At 41.6% G+C, this 25,233-nt stretch overlaps 1 protein-coding gene across 2 annotated transcripts in view; it reads left to right on the top strand.

The window, feature by feature from the left end:
• ADTRP (androgen dependent TFPI regulating protein) overlaps positions 1 to 9,528 on the top strand; it is a 33,890-nt gene extending 24,362 nt beyond the window's left edge. The window contains exons 5-6 of one of the 2 annotated variants that reach the window (XM_082043893.1): positions 1,655 to 1,806; positions 8,573 to 9,528. In XM_082043893.1, the coding sequence (XP_081900019.1) occupies positions 1,655 to 1,806; positions 8,573 to 8,616 (196 nt within the window). In that variant the 3' untranslated portion in view covers positions 8,617 to 9,528. The remainder of the gene's footprint in view (positions 1 to 1,654; positions 1,807 to 8,572) is intronic. The other variant, XM_082043894.1, reaches the window with a different exon arrangement.
• Positions 9,529 to 25,233: the final 15,705 nt, after the last annotated feature.

Below are 25,233 nucleotides of genomic sequence, written 5' to 3'. Positions count from 1 at the left end.
TCTGTTGTATTGTTCAAGGCATGTTAAGAAAATAGTAGCCCCACGCAGTGAAGAATGTTTACTGACATTGCATGGGCTCCTGTTGGCATCCAGGATTTGGTATTTCTTCTCAGCTTTGCTGTGGCCTTTTGTGCAGGCTGTTTTTGTTGTTGTTTAAATTACGTAGCTGTTTTACAGCCCAGTTTGTTTGATGAAAGAAGCTATCTTAATTTATGGAAATGAATACCTACACAACATTTCCATGCTCAACTCAGACACTACCAAACCCCTCCGTTTCCCCACTCTATCTCTTAGGTGAGGATTAGCAAATTTCTCCTCAGAGGCAAGGAAAAAACTCCTTTTTCGTGCCCTACCCTTTTCTGCTCTAACTAGAGAAATGAAAAATTGTCTTTTCAGACACGTGGGGTTTTTTTTCTTAGCATGCTCCCATTCTTCAGTTTCGTGACACATTTTCAGGCTGATGGGCCAGCTGGTTTGTCACTTCTCTGAGAGGCATGGTGCTCAGTGCAAAGCGGCAGGCTGGGTGCCTTCAGAGAGAGTGGGACTGCATTCCTGTGTTAACACTGCTGTGGAAAGTATGGCAAACTCCTCAGATGTGGGGGGTTTTGGTTTGGTTGTGTGTTTTGTTTTTTTTGTTTGGTTGGTTGTTTTTTTTGTTTTTGTTTTTGTTTTTTTAAGTCAAGAATTAAACCTTTTAGGACTCCGTGGACCCAAAAGTTCTTTTTAGGGAAGTGCTGCCTGTCATTAGAATGGCACATTCTCATAACAATCACTGGAGGCTTGCCCAATATTTTCTATTCTCTACATATCCAATACAAAGATATATAGTTGCATCCATAAAAGCGTACTTTTTTACTATATTTAATATATAAAGACCATTTTTGCATTCTTACATCCAAGCATTTGCTACCAGCCATTCTTATGATCTATAAGCAATAAAAATAATATCAGTGAACTGACAGCTACTACCAGATGTTTTTGGAGAGAAGAAAAAGGCAGAAAGAGAAGGCCTAAGTAGAGGAAAAGAAGCCCTGTAAAGCAGACATCCTTTTTCCTTTTTTCCCCTTTACAAATGCTGCTTCGCAAATGGTTCCAGAACAAAGCAACTACATCTCTGCTTCCTACCTAACTGCTCCTCCTGTTCAACTGAGAGAAGAGGTTCTGAAGAATTCCCCTTGCCCTCTCCACTCCTGAAAACTTCTTTCCACCCCACAAAATATGGTCAACAGCAGGAGGATAGAGACTGTGAAAAACATCACTTTGTCTTCACGGATCCTCAAGATCTGGATAGGGACTGAAAAGCTGTTGTAACTAAAGACCAGACACATAAGAGCTTATTCGAATAAGCCAAGTGCACATTTCTGAGTATTTTGCTATTTTATTGCTATGTTACTGCCATTAATAGCCAATGCCACCTGGGTGTCAGCAGAACATTATGTGCATTTCAGCCTGCCCTGAAACCCATCTAATTTAGCAGTGGCTCAAGTGTGCTTCACAGTAAATAGCCCAAATGTGAGGAGATGTATCAACAGCTGAGCTAATTTTGTCTGTATCAAGACTGTTTTGATAACTTGGCCCTTCAGGAGTTAGAAATCATGAAGTGGTTGTTCTAACTGAATGGTCCTAACCAAAGGTCATTTCTCTCTTTGACTAGGGTCCTGTGGATTTATTCTGTAACGGGAGAGTGGGTATATCCTCTCTTTGCATTGTTCAACCCGGCCGGGCTAGTAGCCTTTTTCGCTGGTAGCCTTGGTGTCATCATCACTTTCTACAACTTCGGAGAGTTCCTCAACCGTATGATATGGGGTCAGTCCAAGTTTTGTTTTTCACTTCTATGCATAAGAAAAAAAAAAAATCTAAAATGGATTCCTGTGATTACCTAGGCAGGTGGGGAGAGGAAGGGGGCTGGCATTTGGGTGTCTGGTAGAGATTGCCAGGTCCTAACTAGCTAATAATAAACAGACAAAAAAATTGGGGCAAGAATCCCAGTGTTCCCATATAAAATCTGGGCCAATTTTCTCTAATGTGGCTTGAGCTGCACCTCTTACCAGCATAATCAATGAATTTCTAATTCCTTCTCAAATAAAGCTCCAGAGAAGCAAAACTTCTCTGGCTGATACTCTTACACCTGCATCTGTGGTGTGCTTCTGATTAGAGAATGGCACTGTTCACTGACAATTTATAGGAAAGCATCAGTGCATCCAAGTGAAAGCATCACAGCAGCTCCATGAGTAAAGCAGTATTTCAGGAAGTTTTAACAGGTTGTTGAGAACATTTCCCTTCTGCTTCAGTAGTGGAATAATCAGCAGTCATTTGAAGAAAGTGAAAGTCAGCCTCCTTGGACAAATGAGCAGTTAGAAAAAAATAGTTTAGGAGGACACATTCAACAGCTGGAAGAGAGAACTGATGAAGCAACTTTGGGGGTTTGGCCTGGGATTTTATTATTATTATTAGTTTCCTTTCTGGTTTCCTCTCTTTCAATCAACATTAAGTTTCTGAGGATGAAAATGTTTCTGTTAGGAAAACGTGTGTATTTTATTTAGGACAAATGTGTGAACATTTGCAATTTCTTGAACTTGTTTTCTGATGAAAGAAAAAACCCTGCAAAAACACCTCTGAAAATAAATAAGACAACCTCCCTCTGTTCTCAGGGAACATTTGATGCCTGATGCATTTTGTGAAGTCTCACATGCCTGTCAAGCCAAAGTAGAGTGTCTGTAGCTGGTCTCTCACTATCCGCACTCAGTTACCTAAAAGCAGCAGATTGACTTTCAAATGTGCTGAATAACCAGCTTCACTGCTTGATACCTTTGCAAGTAAGATGCTTGCCCTACATGTCCATGTTTGGAAATTCTGGCTGAATTCTGTTCTTGCATAAACATGATACGAGATGAGGATTGCTGGTAAATGAAAACAAACTCGCAGCCTTTCTGCACGAGCTCTAGTTTAAGAGGCATCACATAAATAGTAACCATTACTACTAACAACTTTTGCCTCTGTATTTAATCAAAGACCACAGCATCACTGCAAGACAGTACAGATCTTATATCAGACCTTTTATCATCTAAGTATCAGATTTTTTCATCACTGAGTACATATTTGTAATTTCGGGCCTAGAGTATGCCTGATACTTAAGTTGGAGATAACAAAAATTAAAATAATTTTATTTCCAAGGCGTTACTTGACCAGACAGAACACTGTGCCAAGCAGAGATCAAATTATCTGCAAGAATTAGACACATTTTGAACAGCTGACTAGATATACTCATGTGATAAAGAGATGTTAATTTAAGAGATTTCTAAGAAACCAGTGCAAGCACTCAACTTTCTGTTCTGTGCACAGAGGAAAGGCTGAAAATCACCCCCAGTTGTGATAGTATGAATGTAACCTCAGAGAATACATTTAAACTTGGCATACACGATATCTTCCCTTGATGTCTAATGTGATCTTGCAATCCAGAGAGGCCCCTTGTGTGTGGTGGGTCTGCCTCTCCACGCATACTTGATATTTTCCAAAAAAGCCACAAAATCGCAGCCTTAACAATTACATGGTGCCTTCATCCACGTGCAGGATGCTCCCCCTGAGTTATGGTTCCCACTGTCTGTGCCAACTCATGTGCATCCTCAGCTCTTCATCCCGAAGAATGGCAGCATCCCTTAGATTTGCCATACACCAACAAAAGAAGCTACACCCCAACAGCTGGAAACTGTGGTACGCGAGGCTGCAGTTTGATAATACAGGGGGCTTTGGCAGCAATAATTCCTCTGTAAGCTCCTGCCCACCACTACTCACTCCTTCCTACTCCACCACACATGCCTGTTTCTTGAAAGCAGGGACTGTTTTCAACTTGGATCATTTTTCCCAGTCCATTTCCTGGCTGTGTCTATTCAAGGGAAGGGTAGAACTTCCTTAAGCTGGTATTGATAACAGGGTCCCAATAAGCATTGAAACACAGCCAGAGGGAAGATACTCCAAATTACAGTGTGCCAGGGTTTTAATATGTTCCTGACTGAGACAAATCTTTGGCTCGGCATTGCTAGAGTAAAAACAGCTGCAAACTGAACGAGGACACAATACCAGCATACCTTTCTTCTCACAGCAAAAATGGCTCTTATTCATCCTACTGTGCTCTGTCTCACCTTCCCATCACAATAAGGCAGATGATGCAGTTAAAATAAACCTACAGAGAAAAAAAAGAGGAAAACAAAACAAAATAAAACCAAAACAAAACAAAATAAAACCAACCAACAAACCACACACGCACAAAGCAAAATAATCTGTGGTGGTAGAAGACAAACATTTTCACTTCTTCTCACCCTCCACCCCGCTCACCTCCTCCCTCTCCCAAAAGAAAGGACACATGGAAGGGCACTTCTGCCCTCCCTTTTGCTGCCTGCTTTATCCCCCAAAGCCACAGTCTGAGTTACAGAATAATTCAATAGTTCCTACAGGCACACCTGGAAACACCATCTTTCATAACACCTGTGGCCACCAAGCATTTGGATCTGATGCTGGTGGCACCTGCCTGGACTGCTGTGACCAGACTTCATCCCAGGCAGGGATGAAGGCTCCAGGGCAGCTGCTCATTTTTCTTTCTGCTTGAAGGAAGAAAGCTGGCTGAGTTTGTGTTCAGATAAGCTGCATTGATTTGAAGGTACAAGAAGTGGTTAACAAATAACTCCACATCAGTGGCAAGCCTGGTTTCCTTCACAGAATCACAGAATGTTAGGGATTGGAAGGGACCCCGAAAGATCATCTAGTCCAATCCCCCTGCCGGAGCAGGAACACCTAGATGAGGTTACATAGAAATGTGTCCAGGCAGGTTTTGAATGTCTCCAGAGTAGGAGACGCCACAACCTCCCTGGGCAGCCTGTTCCAGTGCTCTGTCACCTCACTGAGAAGAAGGTTCTTCTCAAATTTAAGTGGAACCTCTTTTGCTCCAGTTTGAACCCATTATCCCTTGTCCTATCATTGGTTGTCACCAAGAAGAGCCTGGCTCCATCCTCGTGACACTCACTCTTTATATATTTGTAAACATTAATGAGGTCACCCCTCAGTCTCCTCTTCTCCAAGCTAAAGAGACCCAGCTCCCTCAGCCCTTCATCATCTTTGTTGCCCTGTGCTGGACTCTCTCCAGCAGTTCCCTGTCCTTCCTGAACTGAGGGGCCCAGAACTGGGCACTCCTTCTGGACTTACATCCTCTGGCAGAATGCAGGCTGCAAATCAAGTTTGGCCCACAGTGTACCATGCTTCATATGGGCTCTTTTCCATGTTCCTTTATAGCTTCAGGCCACTATCACTTTTCCTAAAACCAGCTACATAAATATTTAATTTTTTTACTGTAAATATATATACATATTCAGCTCCAACTTATTCCAAAGTCTATGGATGGCAGCTTTCAGCTTTGAGCAAGTTATTCTTAAAGCTACGTCCTGTGCTTGAGCAAAAAGATGCAGTATCATTTTTGAGAACTGGAAAATCCAGGCTGTCAAATAATGTAACCTTGTTTTTCCTTTTCAGAACAGCCAAAAGATGCCAGACCCTAAATTTGTTTTATTATTTATAGGCAAACTGTTTCATACTGTATTGGAGGTTTTAAAAATGTATTATCTCTCATGTGCCTCTTCCTCCCCTTGCACAGTTGGATTGGTGGTAACTAAGGCAACCCAGCTGCACAGCCTGAGAGGCACAGAAAATAGTACCAGTAATGACTTTTTTTTGTTTGTTTTAAATCCCAGAGTTTCTAGAGTACTAGACAATGTTGAGCAATACAGAAACTCCAAAGAGGATAATTGGAAACAATGGTCTTATTCTTTTACTGCCATAAATTTACCTCGGCCAAGAATTTGGCTGCAGGGTCTGAGCACCAAAGATGAACCATGTGATAGCTTCTCCCAATCCTGATGGGTAGAAAACATCACGCAGGCAACTGCTCTCGTGTTTCTTTGGCCAGTCAAACTAGAACTGCCCCAAAATAAAACCAAGCCATTTTCCCTGGGGTTTTGCTCCTGGTGAGACAACCAGATACCTAGGAGAAATTCAGATCGAAGTTCTGCACATCAGACAAAGCAACATTTCAGGTGAGGTCTCTTCTCTGGCACCAGCATTTGAAGATGGAGCAGATTCGTTTGCCTTCCATTTAACACACCTGGGAAAAATAAATAGATAGATGATGATAGATAGATAGATAGATTAGATAGATAGATAGATAGATAAAAAAGACCTGCCACATTCAGCTGCTTCATTTCAACACATGATATAGCAACAGCTACCTGCTCCACCAGTAATTTAAATGCCTGCTGAGGGACACTGAGCAAATCACTTGCAAGATCTTTACAGCTGCAAAGCCTCTGCCAAGCCCAGAAAAATGCTCACCCCCAGGTGGTGGAACTGTCTTTTGGGAGATAAACAGGGCAGGAAGGGAGGCTGGCTGCCAGAGTGGGCAGTAGCCCCAACAGCCCCATGCCTGGCTGCTCGCTGTCCCTAGGAATGGAAAGCTTTGGCCAACGGCTGGGTGAGGAACACTAGGGGCAAAGCCAAATAAATGAATTGTAAAGCAAGGGATAAGGCGGCACAACAAGAATAAGAGCCATTGCTTTCAGGAAAAAGAGAAAACTTATGGTGGGGTAACTTCCTTGTGCCTAGGGCACATGTGCTCCTCCAGGTCTTCTGGGAGCTCTTGAATATTTTGCAGAGACCCAAGACTGAGCTAAAGTTAGATGGCAATCTTCTCTGTAACATATTTTTCCTCTTCTTTTTGAAGTACTTTGGCATGAAATGCATTTTCCAGAAACATATAACATGTTTAAGGAACTGATTATTTTTCCCTGAATTTTATTTTTGGATTTACATGCTTGTGAAATCAAGCTCCTTTAATACCCTGTAGTCAGCTATCAGGAAACCCAGCCTGTGGGACAGCTCACAAATCCGTGCAATACAAAGCAATACTGTAATACAATTGAATTCTTGATGCTCTTATTCTCCTGAGCAGCTACGGAGATTGCAGAAACCAGAAGGTCAAATGAAGGGGTGCCAAGGGCATCTGTGTGGGGCACTAAGTCATTCTACCATTGTACTTGTACAGGCTTATAAACAGCAGTTTTTGTGCAAACGTTAAAATGCCCATGTTCTGCAGGTCATTATAGATCCAAACAGAGGTTCCATACTTGGTTATTAAAACTCTCTTCTTTAGGCTCCAAGTGAGATTTTTGAATTGAGACTCCTTTCCAGAATATACCTTCATTTGTTCTATCACGCTTTTAAGAACAAAGAATAAAAGTCCAGGCTATGTCTATTTCTTTCAGTGAACAAATGAAGTTTATATCTAAAATTTCACTATACTGCTAGTGATGAATGGAACTCAAGTCTAAGAGGATTTACAGCCCAGAGTTTGCAACCTAAATATGAGTATTAACTTTTTCATAGAATTATAGAATATCTCAAGTTGGACTTTTGTCTCATCCATCCACTCTAGTTGTGCCGCAAACCTGTGATTGCATATTTATATCCTTCATATTTGTCACTCCCCCGAGGCGCAGATTACCCCTCGGGTACAGGAGCCTGGCTATTTAAAGGAAACCTGCACCATCTGTCACATGCCTTACTCTTGCTGACAAGTTTATCTGATGATCCACTGGAGGGAGATGGGATCGGAAGCTCTGGCAAGCCAGGGCTTACAATTTCATCACTGGAGGCCAAAAAGTAACAGGTGCTTGCTAATATGCTGTCCCTGGCCTAACAGGCTAGTCTCCTTTTTGGTGGGTCATTATTTTTCCCCCATCTTTAAAATACCTGTTTGGTCAACACACAACACTTACAGGCTCATTTGGGAAGGAAGAAATGCCAGGATTTTGTTCCATATCAGATCAGTTGCCAAATGCTGTGCAGGCTGGAAAGAAACAAACAAAAAAATAATCAGTGTTGCAGAGCCTCTGAGGTCTACGGACAAGGAAAGCACCTGTGTTTAAGTGATCAGCAGGGAAGAAGAGACGGTACTTTAGATAAGGTACACAAATATTGGGTTATTGTCACACTCTGTGCCCCACGGTAGCACATCTGGTCTCTAACAGGTGCTCCAGAAAGCTGTGGGTCTTCAGTAGGTCCTGTGCCATCCTGGCCAACTATGTGAGGATGCTCCAGATATCTTAGCTGCAGGGATTAATATCTGCTGCCTTCCCAGACAAGTTTTATTTTTAAAGCTTTTCAACATACTCTTACATCAAGCTAAGTTTGTTTGGGGGCAGATAATTTTCCGCGCTAGCAAAGCACCGTTATTCTCAATGGATGTGGTCCGTGGTAGATTTCAAATCAGCCCTCAGGAGTCAAGTGATCTCTCACTTGCTGGGGACATCCCCGTCTCGTTTGACTTCTGTAGCACATTAGCATTAGCAGCAGGTACAAGCCGTGCACTGATATCTCGATCCCACTGCCAGACAGGTTTGGTTCCCCAGGGATGTTGGGAGGCTGGGGAGGATGACATGTTCCTGGCCCAATGGCATGCTTGATCTGTGAGACCACTTCTCTCTTGTGCCTTCTTTTCCCCAATAATCTCTTCTCCTCTGCCTCTGAACAGGAGATGCAATAGTAATACTGGACTACAGGCAGAAAGGCAAGTGAATCCTCCTCTTCAAGCCAAACAATCTCTCCATGAATGCTGAAGCCATGAAGTAGAGGAAAATAAATGCAGCCATGATAAATCCTTTCTCCAATGCGTTGCAGCTTCTGGTGAAGCCATCATGTCATCAGACATATGGAAAACTGGTGGAAAATATGAAATGTTTGCCTCTTACATGATAACTCTGCAACTGCTATGAGGAAGAAAATTGTGTTCATCTGTTTACAGAGATTTCTCATCTCTTGCACAATGTACGTGAGGATGTGTCCATGGTTAAAACTCGTCACTGGTAAATGAACTCCCTCATGAGCTTGGCACCACTCTGTAAAAGACCTGTGAATGTGAGCCAGCTCTTGTTTGGATTGCTCTTCATCAAGTCTGGAAAAAATTAAGAGGAGGGATAATTTTAACAGTGCTGTAACTTCCAAGCTAGATAGATAACAAATTGGGCTAACAAGGGCTGTAATTAGGAAAGTCTGCTCAGAAGGTTCACCATGAAGCCAAGTTCTTCTAACGAGAAACATTTTGGAATATTAATATGCATAATATCTCCCCTCCATTTTAACAGGAAATCTGAATGCAACACTTTCTTCCTTTTTCTTGATTTCAGTTAATCTTGTAGCAAAAGTAACCTAATTATACTGACTGTATGATTGCTTTGACAGAAAGCATGTTAATTTAAAGCACTGTTTAACATAAAGCTGCCTGACATATAATTACACTCCATTCACATGTTTACTAATCTTGCTCAATATAGTTGATTTCTGTTATTAGCCTCAACATCTTGTTAATGTCTAAACCACTGAAGATCTGCTTTGCAAACTCCAATAAACAGACAAAACCGACAGTAGTGTAAGTGTTCCTTAATGGTCAATGTGAAATAGAAAGATGTCTGTTATTAGCCCTGCATTTAAACGAGGATTTGAAACTGGTCGCAGTATTTGAATGTCTAACTCCATCCTCATTGCCAAAACCCCCAGATTAAAGCTACTGTGTGCTCAGTTCACCAGAGTGTTATTTTTATCTTTTGAATGCTGCTGGAGCTTAGTAAAAACTAAACACACTGTAAGCTGCTTGTGAGACATAAAAAAAAAAAAAAGAAAAAAAATTTTAAAAAGTGTATACATAAGATTGTTCTTCTCAAATGTTAAGCACCTGATAAAATTCTAGTCTGGGAAGTTAACATACTAGGACTAGATTGTGAACTAAGTTAACTCAATTAACTTAGTGCATGCATTCAGTAATTCCCAGTTTATCTATGTAACTTTCTATAGCTAACTTTGCAAGGAGAATGTAAGCAATTGCACACCCCCCACCCCCCCCCCCCCTTCCTTTTCTGTTGAAGCTAACTGAGAACATGGAAAGAATTCAGCTGAAAGATGTTGGTCAAAGGAAATATTTCAGAGAGACAGACAGAAGAAAAAGCCATGAAGGGAATTAGGGAAGACGAGAAAGTTCAAAAGACTCCCTGTACAGGTTTATGGGGTATTTTTTCCTCTCTCCTTTTAAAGTTATTTTATTTTGTCCTGGTAGTCCAGTGCAAACAGTCTAAATGTCAGAAACTCAAACCAAAGCCTGGTCCTTGACACAGGGGGCAGTTTTTTCCACATCCAACTAGAGGAGGTGAATGGCAGATATTACCCTCAGCTCCTGCTCACACTTGGAATCACCCTCAGGATCTGGCGTGGTGACTGTGCTGCTGGACTACAGGGGGTTGAGAAGAATTGGGGTGAGGGTGGGGGGGTTTATTTCTTTGAAAAGGCCTCAGAAGAGGCTTTGCTGTCTGCTACGTCCTGCATGGAGGGAATGGATCCCAGTCATGCCCTTTGGGAAAGTGACTATAGAATCACGGAATAGTTTGTGCTGGAAGGGACCTTCAAAGCCCATCTAGTCCAACCCCATGCAATGGGCAGGGACATCTTCAACTAGATCTGGTTGCTCAGAGCCCCATCCAGCCTGGCCTGGAATGTCTCCAGGGATGGGGCATCTACCACCTCTCTGGGCAACCTGGGCCAGTGTTTCACCATACTCATTGTAAAAAGCTTCTTCCTCATGTCCAGCCTGAAAAAAGTGATCAGGAACATCTGTCCCCAAAACACAGCTGCTGGGAATTCAGGTTTGCTTTGCTTCTTTCTCTGATGCACACAGAGCCCTGTAAGTAAGACAGTGTGCATCTCTGTTCACAAACCGACATTTTCCCTGTGATTTCAAAAACGTTTTACTGAGGTACTCTGAGTAAGGATCTAGCCTTTACAACACTGACACTAGATTCTCTTTCCAGTCTGTTTCTCTTTCTCTCTCTCATTTTATTTTGAGTAAGTATGCAAAGTCAGTCAGAACTGTTTATTTATAGCTGTAGATTTTCATGGCTGTATAAATTAGATGTTATTACTGAATGAGATGCCCGCCCACTCACCCAGTGCAGCTGTACAGGAATCCTTTCATGCTGCTCGATGGTACGCAGTCTCAATCAGGAGGAAAACGACATGCACCCGGTCAGATGAAGGGACCACTGCTTAAACCCTCAGGCAAAAAAACCAGCAATTAATTTTTTCCACAGTACAATGTGCAATATGACAACCACAATTTCCTAATGCCATTTAGACCTGTCACTTTTGTTTGGCAGAGAGAGAAAACGAAGGTTTAAATTAACCAGAGGGGAAAAAAACCCCAACCAAACAAAACCAAACGCAAAACAACAACAAACTACTAGAACCTACCTCTGCACTTTCTTTTCAAAAGGTTAAGCGATTTTTCTTTGGAGGGAAGGAGAGGGATGGGGACAGTCGGAGGAAATAAAATTGGTTGTTATTTGATATAGAGCACCATCAGAAAACAAGAACCTATCCTATACACAAAGACCTATTTCCAGCAGAAACAGCTGGAAAGCAATAGCCACCACGATTATGAGCTTTCATGTTAGCTCACACCTTTGTAGCAGTTTACTCCTGCAAAAAGCATAGGCAAGCGCTAATTTATGCCCTCCCCAATTTCCCACACAAATTTCTTGGCTCGAGTCTGTGTCAGAGCTTCAGGGTCACAATCTGACCTCAATAACATAACTTAGGATTGGTCCAGGCCTCCAGCGGAACTACTGAAGATTTACTTGGATGGATATGGGGCCAAGATCTAGCATGCAGAAAATATGCATTTACATTTTACCAAAGAATTTAAAATAGTTGCCCAGGGAGGCTAAAATTCAATTTGAGACCTTGTATTCACTTGGCAAAGCACATAATTAAATACTTTGTGCCACAAAATTAACCAGAGAGTCTCAGGGGTATTGGTAAGATGAGGCTTAGAATCAACCATGAGAGTCAAACTAAGACCCATTTCCCAGGCAAGTTATTCAGTAAATATTGGGAAAAAAATACCGTTGCATTCATATATGGGTTTATAATTTTTGGCAGCATTCAACCTTACCGATTACCTGGTTACCTCAGAGGAAGAGGTTATTTGCTGTGTGGAATGAATGACCTCAATATCAAATGTCAAATTCTGTTCTTGAACTAAAGCTATTGCTTACACCTAAGAAGCGTTTGTGACTGAACTAACTGTTTGGAAAAAACAGCAGGTATAAACCAAACACAATTACAATAGGTCAGATCTCGTAACAAGTGGTCAAAAGCTCCAAAGTGAAATTATTGTGGTTTTAAAGTCTCCAGAGGCCCTACCCTGAAAGTAGCTCAGTGCTTCTGAAAAGCAAACCAAATACCTAAGGTGTTTGATGTCAATACACTTTAACTTCCAGACAATGGTGTTTAAAAACATGGGTTTGAGTAAAACCTCTAGGATACAGCCCAATAGTAGTTCTGAGCTATAAGTTTTAATAATAATACTTGGTGTTTCAAATGTCACCTTCTATCAAATGCTCTCAAAACATTTAAGCAAACCTTCAGGTTCCTTTCTCCTTGAGAGGATAATTTCCCTCACAACCTGGAGAGCAGCGTGTACATAAGAAAATAACGCTTTTTTCTACAACTGAGACTAACAGAACTACCTGCTCCGAGTACAAAGGATGATCCATTTTCACTGTCAGTAAGGACAACGTTCCTCAAGGAGAAGAGGCAGAAACCTACATATACCAACACACACCTGCTTTTCATTTTGAGGTATTCATTCAAGTTTGTGGCATGGAAGCACCTAGCAATGATGCCATTGCCAGCTGGCAGGTGAAAGGCAGGTTTGTCACTGGGTCTACTAAAAGTTTGTGTCCTACAACACGCCGTCACTTCTGCCTGTGTTTGAAAACACCGGTTTTCCCTTCTGCTGCTTTTCTTCCTCGTCAGGATCCAAAGCTCTCATAGCAGCATCCCCTTGCTCTGGGATGAGGTCCATCCCAGAAAGGGTTCATCTGTTACGAGTTCAGACCCCCAGTTCACCAACTCTGTGCTGCAGAGGTGACTGTCCCCTACAAACCACCTTTCCCTGCCTGAGCCAGCAGCAGCAGCTCCCAAAATCCTGGGAACAGTCTCAGCTCCTGAGTCGGAGCTCGCACAGGCGGTGGTTACGGGACAGCGGTGTGCGCCCGTGGCAGGGTTTCACATGCCCAAACCGGGCATGATGACACATGTAGAGAAGAAGAGGAGCTCTGTGCTTAAGAGTTTGTTTCCATCAGGCTTTTCTAGGTGCTGAGAGAGAAAAGGGCAATTTTGGAAGAAGTCCTTCAAAACGGCAAGAAACACATTTTGAAGTGGGGTTATCGCTACCGCTGGACTCTCACACCTCAGAAGAACGAGCCAAAATTCAGCACCTTCGTTCCATCGAACTTTCTGACATTTTGATTATTCTATGTTTTTAATTTTCAGAAGACGGGGCGGGGGTGCGATTGGGGAGGGGGGAATTGGGAAAGGCGGGCCCGGCCCCGGCTCTGCCGAGGCGCCACAGCGCCACCTGGTGGAGCGCTCGGGCGCCTGCCTGCACCCCCGCGGAGCTGCGCGCACAGCGGTGCGGGGGCTCCTAGAGTAACCCCCGGGGTAACCCCCGGGGCTGCTCGCCCGCCCCTCAGCGCCAGGAGGGGCCGTGTCTCATTCCGGAAAGGTTCCCCCGCTCCCGCCCCGCCCCACCGATCCCCCTTTCGGGTCGTTGCGACGTTGTATGCAGTTCATAGAATCATAGAATGTCCTGGGCTGGAAGGGACCCGCAAGGATCATCGAGTCCAACTCCTGTCCCTGCACAGGACAACCCCACAGTTCACATCATGTGTCTGAGGGCATTGTCCAGTCTCTTCTTGAACACTGTCAGGCTTGGGGCTGTGACACCTCCCCGGGGAGCCTGTTCCAGTGCTCCACCACCCTCTGGGGGAAGAGCTTTTTCCTCATGTCCAACCTAAACCTCCTCAGTTACAGAAAAAGCTGCAGTTGTGCATTATTTCAACATCACCTACAATGTTCAGAGATGCTGCAACTGGGGTTTGCTTTGACATTATAAACAGTGTTAATTAATATTTCACTAGAGGACATGCCACCTGAACTTGCCACAGGTACGTTAGTGTTTATTCCTCAAGCACCAGTGGAGGCTTAGGGCACAGGCATTATTTCATTTACACACTTTGGAGTCCAGACGAGCCCCAGCCCAAAGGAAAACCCACACTCTGTCCCATGGTGTCATCTCACAACCAACCTAGACCGTGTTATTAAGTCAAAAATCACAGGGAGAATAAGCTGGAAGTTGCTCACTTTGGCGAACACATGTAACAACCGTGCAAGAAGAAAGAAACAACAGTTAATAGAGCACATTATTTTCATCCATAGTCTGAGGTTTGGTGATATTTTGCCTTTAAAAACAAAACCAAAGAAAACCAAGAACTACAACAACCCACACCAAAAAAAGACAATAACAAAATCCTGCACAAAAAGCACCACCAGCAAAAAATAAACAAAAAACAATGACGACAAAAAAAATCCAACCAAACAACCAAATAAAAAAAAACAAAAAAACAACCAACCAAACCAGATGTTGCCAAGTAGTTTTGACCTTGAATCACACATACCTTAAAGTGGATCACAACCTTTTGAGCAACAACCCCCAGGCTTTAAACTGTTCCATGGCTAAAGGAGTCTCCTTGTTGGTAGCTGCCAAACAATAGCCAATGTTCCTGGAGGATCTGGCCAAAAATAATATGATGTGTAACCGCCTTCCCACTGTTGTCTTTGCAGAAGTATTTGTAAGTTCCAGAGATTACTTTATGGATGGTGTACAGCACAAATAAACCCAAAAAGGAGCAGAACAATTTGAAAAGCATGTAGAAACATTGGAAGTGGGTGGAGTAGGAATAAGAAAGTGGTAGGGAATGGTAGAGAAAAAAAAACATTATGAGGAAGAATTTATATTAAAAGATAGTGAAGTGTCTAATTTAAGCAGCTGTTTTTAGGCTGTTGTGTAAATGAAAACAAAACACAAATATTTCAGTACCCTCTCCACGTGCTCATATCACTAAAAATTGCATATTATTCTTGAGCAGAGTGGTTGCATGATTGCACCTTAAATGATACCTTTATGCAGCTGTGATTCTAGAGAGAAAATTAGTTGCAAAGAGGGAAAAGATACAGAAAGCTGAAGTAGTTTTTCTTTCAGCTTTTTTTTACCCCTTTTCTTCAGCTTCTACTACAACTTTGCCAGTGTTGGTTCTCAAGACAAAATCACCAACTATTTGTGAGGGAACATAAAATGGTTAATCCTCCTGGTTGGGGAAAACAGATATTTGAAGATGAAATATCTGGATATCATAGGGATTGTAGAAACACGATTAAATATACATATCCTGTGGCTTATGGGCAGTCTGCACTGAATTCAAGACTTTGCAGAAAAGCATACAGGGAAAAAATTTAAAAAAAAGGAGTTATCTCAAAATCCTTCCTTATTAACTGAATTTAATTGCTACATGTAGTTCAAAAAATAGCAGTTAAGGATCAGCTTAGCTTTTCTGCTATCAATAGTCCAAGCCATGGCACAGACATCTTGGTCACCAGTCAAACTTCATATTATTGTTTTTTGTGCTGTAAATTTCCTGATATAAAGATAATTCATCTTTTATCAGTAACATATCATCTTATTGATAAAGTCCTGAAAGAAAGGACAAATCCACATGCACATTGGACATCATGTGAAAGTTTGACTTCCAAGTTTTTCTTCACATTTTTACTTCTAGTCGTCAGTCTACTTTGTCGTTCCCAATCTCAGTTCTAGACTCTGACAGAAATTTAGAGATGAACTTTGACCCAAGCCTGAATCATAGGTATAGAAAAACAAAGCAGGCCAAGAAAACTCCGCTCAACTATTTCAGATGAAAGCTAATTAAAAAAAAAATTAAGTCCAGCTTGAATTTCTGGCAAATAGTTAAGCTGTTATTTCTACCTAATGCTATCAAATTACAACTACAAATTACAATTACTAACCAGAGCATATTAATTGCTAACAAAGTGAGGCAAATGCCTGCTATAATGGGCCTCTATTTAGCTGGCTATTTGATAAACGATCTGCAGTGTTAGAAGGTCACAGAAGAATAGTAGAGAAACATCAGAGAGGAAAAAAAAAAAGAAATTAAAAAAAAAACCAAACCCCAAGTGGCCAGCAAGACCAGACTGTGGGAGAGACTCAGTTAAGCTCTCTTTAAATATGTCCACCCCTTATAAGGGAGAAAAATATCATCAACGTAAAGCATAGTCTGTAGGCAAAGCCTGTGCCATTCAGATGCATCCCCCAAGCTCTGTCCCTAGTGACGTGTCTATATGCTCATCATAAAAGTATGTTCCACTGAACATACAGCTGCAGCAACTTCCTCCTCAGAGGAGCCAGCATGTGGGTCCAGGTCCAACCACCGGAGTCCACACAGTACAAGCTGCTTACAGAGTTGAAGGAAAGGAAATGACCTGGAGGAAACAGTGTGGGACACAGTTCCACCAGTGTCCTCTTGTCATCAGCTGGGAGGAAAAAAAAACAAAACCAAAACCAAACATCAACCACAACAACAACAAACCCCAAAACACCACACAAGCAAACAAAACCAAACAACCAGAACAACACCACTCACCACACCAATCAAAAAACCCAAACAAAAGTCATAACGGAAATGAGGTTAATCTGGTCATTATGCTGACAGAAAAAAATGCATTTCCTTTTACTGGAAGTGGTGCCTTTTAGGAGTTTCTCATTTGTTTTGCTTAGTTACTGGGCTTTGGAGTTTCCCAATTATCAGAGCACTCAAAGCACTCCTACATTCTCTGTCTGTGCATGTGAGTGCCGTCTCCTTATTCCCCAATGAGAAAGACATTTTAAACAAATAGATAAGATGGAATTTTCCCATAGAGTCGCTATTAAGCAATCTGAGCACTGCATGGCATGTTAGAAATGAGAAAACGTGCTTATACTCTTTTTAACTTGGGTAAGCCCTCCCATTCCTCCTCCTCCTCATCTCAGGGTCGGAACCAGACAAACATCTCCCAGGCTACAGCACTGGCTGTAGAAAGTGCCAGATGCAGCCTCATACCCTGGGGTTTGGTCCAGTTGCAGACCTGCCTTAACTGATGGGGAGTTTCAATGAAGCAGGAAAAAACAGTAGCTGAAGGAATGAAAATTAAATCATTGTATCAAAACCACAGTAACAAGCTAGTGAAACCCATGTGCTATAACTTATTTGTGCATTGCCTCATATGCTTTGAGGAGCAATCAGCAAAGTGGGATTTCCCTCAGACTGAAAGTGTCTGAGATCTCGGCTTGTAATGCAAAGCATGCTCACACTGGGGTTCGCAAGGGAAGGTTTTCCTATGGGAAAGAAAGAAGGACCAAAAGCGAATCCACTGCTTGCTAACATGCCACCTCATGAAATACTTAAAAGGGTTAAAGAGGAGCTTTAGAATTATAGGTCAGCTAGTCCAACCCCCTGCCATGAGCAGGGGCATCTTCAATTAGATCAGGTTGCTCAGAGCCCCATCCAGCCTGGCCTGGAATGTTTCCACCTACCACCTCTCTGGGCAACCTGTGCCAGTGTTTCAGCACCCTCATTGTAAAACATTTCTTCCTCATGTCCAGCCCGAAGCTCCCCTCTTTTAGTTTAAAACCATCACCCCTTGTCCTGTTGTAACAGGTCCTGCTAAGAAGTCTGTCCCTATTTAAGTTCGGGCGAACAGTGCAGTCATAGAATAATTTCATAACTAATGAAGGGGTTCCTGCTTTCTAACCCTGCTTACAGTGAGGTTTCGGTTCTCCGTGGTGCCGGGAGCAGACAGGTCTTTCCAAGTGCGGGCAGCAGCTGGCCACATCTGCCAACAACACGCTGCTGTGGGCGGGCAGCACGGGCCAGCTCAAGGACCTTGCTTCCTGCCATTGTTATCCTGGCAGCCCTGGAATTTCATCCAAATAGATTTGACCCTGTCACTAAACAGCCCCTGCATACTTCCCTGGTTAGGGTATTCCTGTGCAAGGAGAGGATGGAGTCGGGGCGGGGGATAGGGAGACGGGAAGGAGAGCGGCTTGCTCCATCCCCAAAGTGACACAGACGTGCTGCTATGCACTGGATGCCTAATTTGGATGACAGCTTTGAGGAATGGCTCACCCACTCAATGGGGAGCGGATCTGTGCACCTTGAGTGCGTTCTACCAACAGCAGCTGCTGAAGGGAAGAGAAAATAAAACAGAAAGGATGCGGTTCTTCACCCAGCTTGCACTTGCTTGTGAAAGAAATTTAGTAGGTGCCACTTATGCCCTACGCTTTATGAAAAGTCTCTTGTTATTTCTCATTTTCCAGTCTGAAATGCATTGTACTTTCCTACAGTGCAGCTATCAGTCTGCCATAATGCCTTGCCATCCTTGCATGTAGTTTTGTGGTTTTTGGTGTTTTTTTTCTGTAAATACTTCATATTCATTTTGCACAGCAATTCTGCGGGCAAGCTCTGGCCTTGGTTTCTGCTTGTGAGAAACTATTTTTTTTTTTGCAAACTCTCTTTGCAGGCGAGCTGAGGTTTTGGTTTGTTTGTTTTTCTTTTTGTTTTTTTCTAATATCCCTAGTATGATTTTCATAATGGTTCACTGCCACTAAGCCTCTGGCATCTCAGGGGATGCTCCATTTCCATCTTGCAAGAACACATCTGGGTGTTCTTTGCCTTGTGATTTGATGGGTACAGCCACTCCAAGGATGACTGCTGGTTTTATCTTTTTCTGAGTCTCACACTCCTAAAATCTTTGTCCTGTTCTCTATCTTCTCCATCTGTTTCCCCCTCGTATTTGTACCAGACTGTGCCCTACTAAAATTCTCTTTGCCTTACTTTTAACTAGGCCTAAAAGTTTATGACAACATTTCATATAACACAGAATAATCACCAATTAGTATTACAATCTGCTTTCATCTGCTCCACTTTGTTCCTCTTCATTCTATTCCCCAGCCATCCTACATGAAAAACTTCACAATTTCTTCTATGACAAGATTACTGATGTTTAAGGACAGGTCACTGCCACCACTTGAACTTCTATCATCTAGTCTATCCCTCTGCCCATTCATGAAAGCATTTCTAAAGCCCAAATATTGAAGAAAGCACTTAAATTTGAATCCAAGTTTTGCCGTTGTAACTGATTCTCAATTTCTATTCCAGGGCATCCCCTTGTCCCCTGGAAGGGTTGGAAACATTAGGACCACCTCTCTTCTTTCCTGTCATTCCAACTTTCTATGTCTGTCTTAAACAAAATGAGCTAAAAGGAAGCCTTCCTGCCTCTGTTTTTCCTCCCCTTTCCTTCTTCTCTTCCTCCTCCTAGACTTTACTCCCTAGCAGATGCCAATCACCCACCCTCTACAAAAAGCCATATTCCCTCTCAAAGTTCCGCTTCACCTTGCCCTCCCTGAAGTACCATTCCTCTTCCTTCTCCCATTCTAAACTTATGCTCCAGGGCAAACATGAAAACTTTATACAACCTTAATAACCCCAGCTAATGAAGTGTTATTCAGAAAAAGGTCTATAGTGTGCCATACATTAATAGAGTTTTTGGTAACTCAGGGCCACAGCTGCAAGCTTTAAGCAGCGGATAATAATCAGAAAAATCTATTTCAGCAGATTGACTTTCCTCCTGAGAGCATATTAAACAACACTTTGCCTGAAAAGACCTCCAGGTGCTTTGGATAGAAGTTTCAGTTGGGTGTCAGCATAGCTCCATCTCAAGTTAGTGGCATCATGTCAGTTGAAGTCTGGAGCCACTAACCTGGCATAAAATAACTCTGTATGGTGGCTTTGTCATCTAAGAAAATCTAAGTATCTCAAAAGAATTAACTAAGCCTAAAAATGGAAAAAATACTTTAATACCACGTATACAAACAGGGAAACCGAGACTTGAGAAGACAAGGCCCAGGTATTCCATGATACCCACTGCTTCTGGATGGGCACATATGAAAATGTGTCTAGACTGCATTTTCAGTAGGACTCAGCACAGCAGAAGTCGGGAGAAATGGTTGCCTGACAGTACTTTCGATGACCAGGTCATAGGGGTCTTATGCTGGATTACTTTCAAATAGAAAAGTACATAAACCAAAAGCTGCTTTTAAAACACATGAAGCTAAAAGGCCTGGCCAGAACACTCCAGACTTAGCAGAAGACGATCTGAGTCTTCCGGCTCTTGGCAGATGACCCTCACTTCATTCCCTTTATCTTTCCTGGGCTTTGGGTCAATGCATGCAAAAAAACCCACAAACCCTTTACCTTTTTGGCTTTAACTTTGGCCATCCACCTGAGTATGCATTGCTATTATTATGTTTTTAATTAGTAAAGGTTACACAGCTATATCTATTGTTTCAGTAAAATTTTAGCCTCAAAGTTCATGTGGCCATACTGAGCTGAAAACTGAGGTTATCATGTAATCAAGCTAAGCAAATTTATTGTAATTACAGCTCCCTATTTGTTTAATTCACACACACTCGCCTTCCTCTCCAGATCTCCCTTCTCCAAAACCCTACCACCAGCTTACCAGCTTGAAGCAGTTTATTGTTTCTTTTTTTTTGTGGGCAGTGACCCCACATCATGTAGCTACCTGAATTAAGCCCTATCACTGTACCAATCTGAACTGACATTCTGACAGGGGCAATATGGGTGCGCCTTCGCAACGACATGGCAGTAAGTGATGTTACAGCTAAATAGACAAAGTACATTGTTTGTAGCAGTGGATTCAAATACCATAATTGATTGAGAGTTCTTCCTGTGCCAAAACAATAATGAGACACAAAAATGGATTTGGACATTCTTCCCCTTTCACTCTTATCCAGACTCTGAAGAAACAAACAGCTTCATCACCCATGCATGCAATCAGGTATTTTGAAATAAAAGCACACATAGAAGTTGAAAATAGTGGAACACATTCTGTTCCTGGTTGCACTGGCAATAGTCGCATGTAAACTACATTCAAATTTTGACTCCTGCAATTTAGCAGAACTCCCCTCTTTTACTGCTAAAAAAGGTTATATCTGGTAAGCCACATAGGGATTATTACCTGACATATCACTCCATATGGGTCTTATTGGCATTTCACCTATCATGGACTGTGTCACTGAGGGAGTCTGTTATACTTTTTTATTTAGTCTGCCATTTTTTGGTTCTTAGGAATAAGCATGAGGTAGTTACGTTTGGATCACTGCGATGAATGCTGATATTCAAAATTTGCAATAGGTTAGCTTAAAATGGCTTTTTAATTGATTGATTCAGTATCTGGAAACTCTTATATTGCTAGTCTTACCTACTTAAGCCTTGCTTGTTTCATTTTAATTATGCCTCTTAGAGATCCAAGTTACTAATAAGCATAGTTTGCCACTCTACTCCGCTTTTCACCATCTTCAAATGTTGTGGTGAAAAACCATGGCATTAAAAGCACTTCAGCTGGGCTTCCTTTTGTTTTTATTCTGCCCAGCAACCCATTAGGTCCTATGCTTTTCTCAGAAGCACAATGAAGACTAGAATGAAGACTACACATGTGGTTAGGAGCTCAGGTGACACAAAGCAAGTCACTAAAGCCCTCGAGCATCTCTGGAAGGGACCAAACCAGGTGACCCAGAGGTGCTGTGCAGAGAGTACTGGTGTCTTACTGGAACAGCCGCCTCTTCCCAGAGACTGGCTCTTGTTCTTTAATTTCTGACACTAGTTTATTCCTCAATAGCTTCTCCATAGAGAAGGGCCTTAAGTAGCACCTCTAGAACTATTTATCGTGAGAGAAAAGGACACCAGCTATGCTCAAACATGGCAGTGATCTTTCCATCAAAATCTGTTTAACACAGGGTTTATTCATGGGCTGCACAGCTCTACTGTTGGCAAAACACTTCATGCCTGTAGCGGAATGGTTACCTGCTTGTTCATAAATGCAACCACACAAAAATCGCATTCAGTTCAATTAAAGGGTAAGATTTATTCTTTTCTCAAGAATTAAAGGGGTTTAAAATACAGTAGCAAAACCAGACCTTTATAGCTCTGGGAACAAATGAAGCCAAGTCCTCAGAGGCAACTATTCTTGGGATCCACCCAAAACAACATTCTAAGGAAAAAGACTTAAGCAATTCTCTGATAAGAGATCAGGGGTCAGATCTAATAGAGCAAACAGTTTCTGTTCTTTCTCAAAAAAATAAGGGGGACAATCTGTCCAGGATTTCTCAAAAAAATTGTGCAACAGAATGCTAATTAGTATCCCTCTTCTCAAGCACCTGTTTTGTTTTCCCAGGTAATGTATTTTTAAGTACAGTATTGATTAGGTTTGATTTAATGCAAGTTTTCCTGTGACTATTCACCCATAATGATGAAGATTTTTTCCCCCTCAAATGCAAATAAGCAGCCATATCCTTTTAGAGCAATAGGTATTAAATCTTATGGTGACTCGTACCTGGAATTTAACAGTTCAGAAACTAAAATTAAAAAAATGTATTTATTCTTAATAAAACTAAATTTAAATACTCCTTTTATTATACCTACCTTTTAAATTCCCTGACTTTCATACTAATAAAGGCTGTAGGTATCTAAACTGGGCAGCTGTTGGAGACATGAAGTACATTCAGAACCAATATACAGTAATAAATATCAATCATATTTGACTCCATGTGAAAGAAAAAACACATAGTTTGTCCCAAACAACTTTGCGTGTTTCTTTCAGAGCACAGAACAGTTTTCATTTTGTTAAAACTGGTGCCACTAATGGAAAAAAATGAGTGCCACTCGCTGAGTGTAATTTCTAATACAATTCATCTGTCACTGTATCAAATTCATATCACAATGAAAAATTAGTGGCATAGATTAGTTTTGCACTAGAGACTTTTCGCTAGCTGTTTCATTCCTGTGCTCTGAAAATGCTTGTAATTAAATCTGACAGACACAAGAAATTACTTAACACTAAGCTCGCAAAACACAGAGCTCCTGCAAAAGGCCAGAACAGCAGATACTCCCATTTCATGCTTCTTTTGCTTCTCAATGAACAGTGACAAGAGGACATTATCACACGAGTACCGTTTCTTTAATGAATCCAGACCCTGGTTCAGTCTGCCCTCACAGGAGGCACCCAGCCATGGCAGGGCTGTGTAGCACAGAGAGGTGGTACAGGAGGTGGGATGCTACTTGTGCCAACTGCTTTGCACGAGAATACAACTGAAATACAGATGATAAAAAAAATCAGGTCCACCTTCTGCCTCTTCTGGCAATGACCTTTATGAGACTAGTTGCTGTTCCTTTTCTTGTTTAGCTGACTTGCTGCCACCCACTTAGCCAGCAGAAGAAAGGGACAACAATTTAAAGCCTCAGTTGATATTTTGGAAAGGTCTGTTGTTTGGTTGGTTTTGTTCCCTCTCCCTCCTCACCAAGAAAAATTATTTCTGTTTCTGTAATTCAGTTTCTCCATCTCTTTCTTTAGTGCTAATAACAGAATAAGAAAGGAGTATAACAGAGAGACATTTGGAAGTACCTACACAAACCAAACCCTTTGGCTAAATGCCTCTGCATTCCCAGTTTCTATGAGTACACGGTGAGACCAACATGAGGATGAAGAGACATCTAGAAAGCACAATGTTACCTGACAGCCTTTTAGTCAGCTTCTCAATTCTTTTCTTTCTCTTCATGTGAAAGAGTCCAATGAACCTAAAAGAACATTTCTTATTAGAAATTTCTAATAAGTGCTTAAAGAAAACACAGTGGTGTAGGGCCAGGAATGAGTACTCTGATTAATTGAATCAAAAATATTTTAACACTGGAGCTGGTGATGTAGACTTACTTTTTATTCCACAACTTGCCTTTGTTTTCTTCCCTTATGATCTCCTGGGTGTTGTACATATTTGTGGTACTCGTCCAGATGTGAGGTTGCTGCGGCAGTACAGACAGCAGCCCTTGCTTTTATTTACACTATGAATAACCTGTGCCACTTAAAGATGCCAGATTGCTTGGGTATGGGTTGTTTTGTTGTCTGTTTTTTGTTTGTTTGTTGTCAAGGGATGTATGCTTTAGAAAACATGCTTGCTTGCTCAAAATGCTAAGCAACTTCTTAGTGTCTCACAGGGAGGAAATATAACTAAAAGTCATATTTTAAAAGCTGACAATGGGCACATGAGTAGCAATAGTGCCTTGTGCAGTATAATTGCTGGTGTTTCAAAAGGTGACTGTGTAAGCAAAGATGTCTATGAGGCACCCTGCTGTCTGCATGCTACTTGAAAGTTGCTGTGTGCTTTTTTTTCCCCTTTGAGCTTTTATCTTCTCTGTAAAAGCAACAGTTGGACTGCAAAGCAGAGCTTGGCAGGTGACTTAGCTTACCAGTGACAAAGCCGTGGTCTCTGATAGTGTCCAATATTAGAAAAACAAACAAACAAACAAACCACAAAGAAAACAGAGATAGATTCTGAGAATTATATATATAAAAAATCATTCTAAAGTTCTGTGGCTTTTTATGAAAATATAGCTATGCAAGAGAGAAGCAGACAACAAATTCCTACTGAATAATTTTTTACTGAAGTTTCCTAAAGTAATGTATCTAGCTTATCCATTGTCACCTCAGACAGGTTCAGAGGATCATGAGTTAACCCAGGATGGAAGGGACCTAAGGAGATCATCCAGCCCAACCTTCCACTAAAGCAGAGACTGCTATGAACATGGGGGATTTAAAAAACAAATCTTCCAATTCTTTTTGTTTACAACTTAAACACCACTTATAACTAGAAAACGGCCTCCTTCTCATGAAGCTTTTGAAAACAAATACTTTTTTTTTTTCCATTTTTAAATACAAAGGTATTTATTTAAAGATGACAGAACATGAGGTTTTCCCATCATCCACTACCCAGTGAAGAAGGCAGGGAAATAAAAGCCTCTTTTGGTAAATAAATACATTAGCACATACAAGAGAGAACACATGATGACAATGGAAATGACAACATCTGAGTTATACCACTTAACTCCAGGGAAAACAGGTAAAAACTGCTATTGCCTTCAACAGAGTTATAGTTATGATTTAAGCCCAGAGTAAGTGAGCTCATAATCAATCTTTAAAATTTAGTCAAAAGAGGTGTTGAGGAGAGATGCTGTTAATGACTAGTTATAGTTTAATTGAGATGGTATTGTGAACAAGAAGTAGCAGGAAAATCCAGAGAAAAAAAGACAAATATCTACCCACCCGCAACCCAAATCTTCCTCA

Source organism: Streptopelia decaocto (assembly GCF_964273445.1).
Source record: "Streptopelia decaocto genome assembly, chromosome: 2".
Taxonomy (NCBI): domain Eukaryota; kingdom Metazoa; phylum Chordata; class Aves; order Columbiformes; family Columbidae; genus Streptopelia; species Streptopelia decaocto.
The sequence above is the reverse complement of the archived record's forward strand: the minus strand, read 5'-3'. Positions and strand labels throughout refer to the sequence as shown.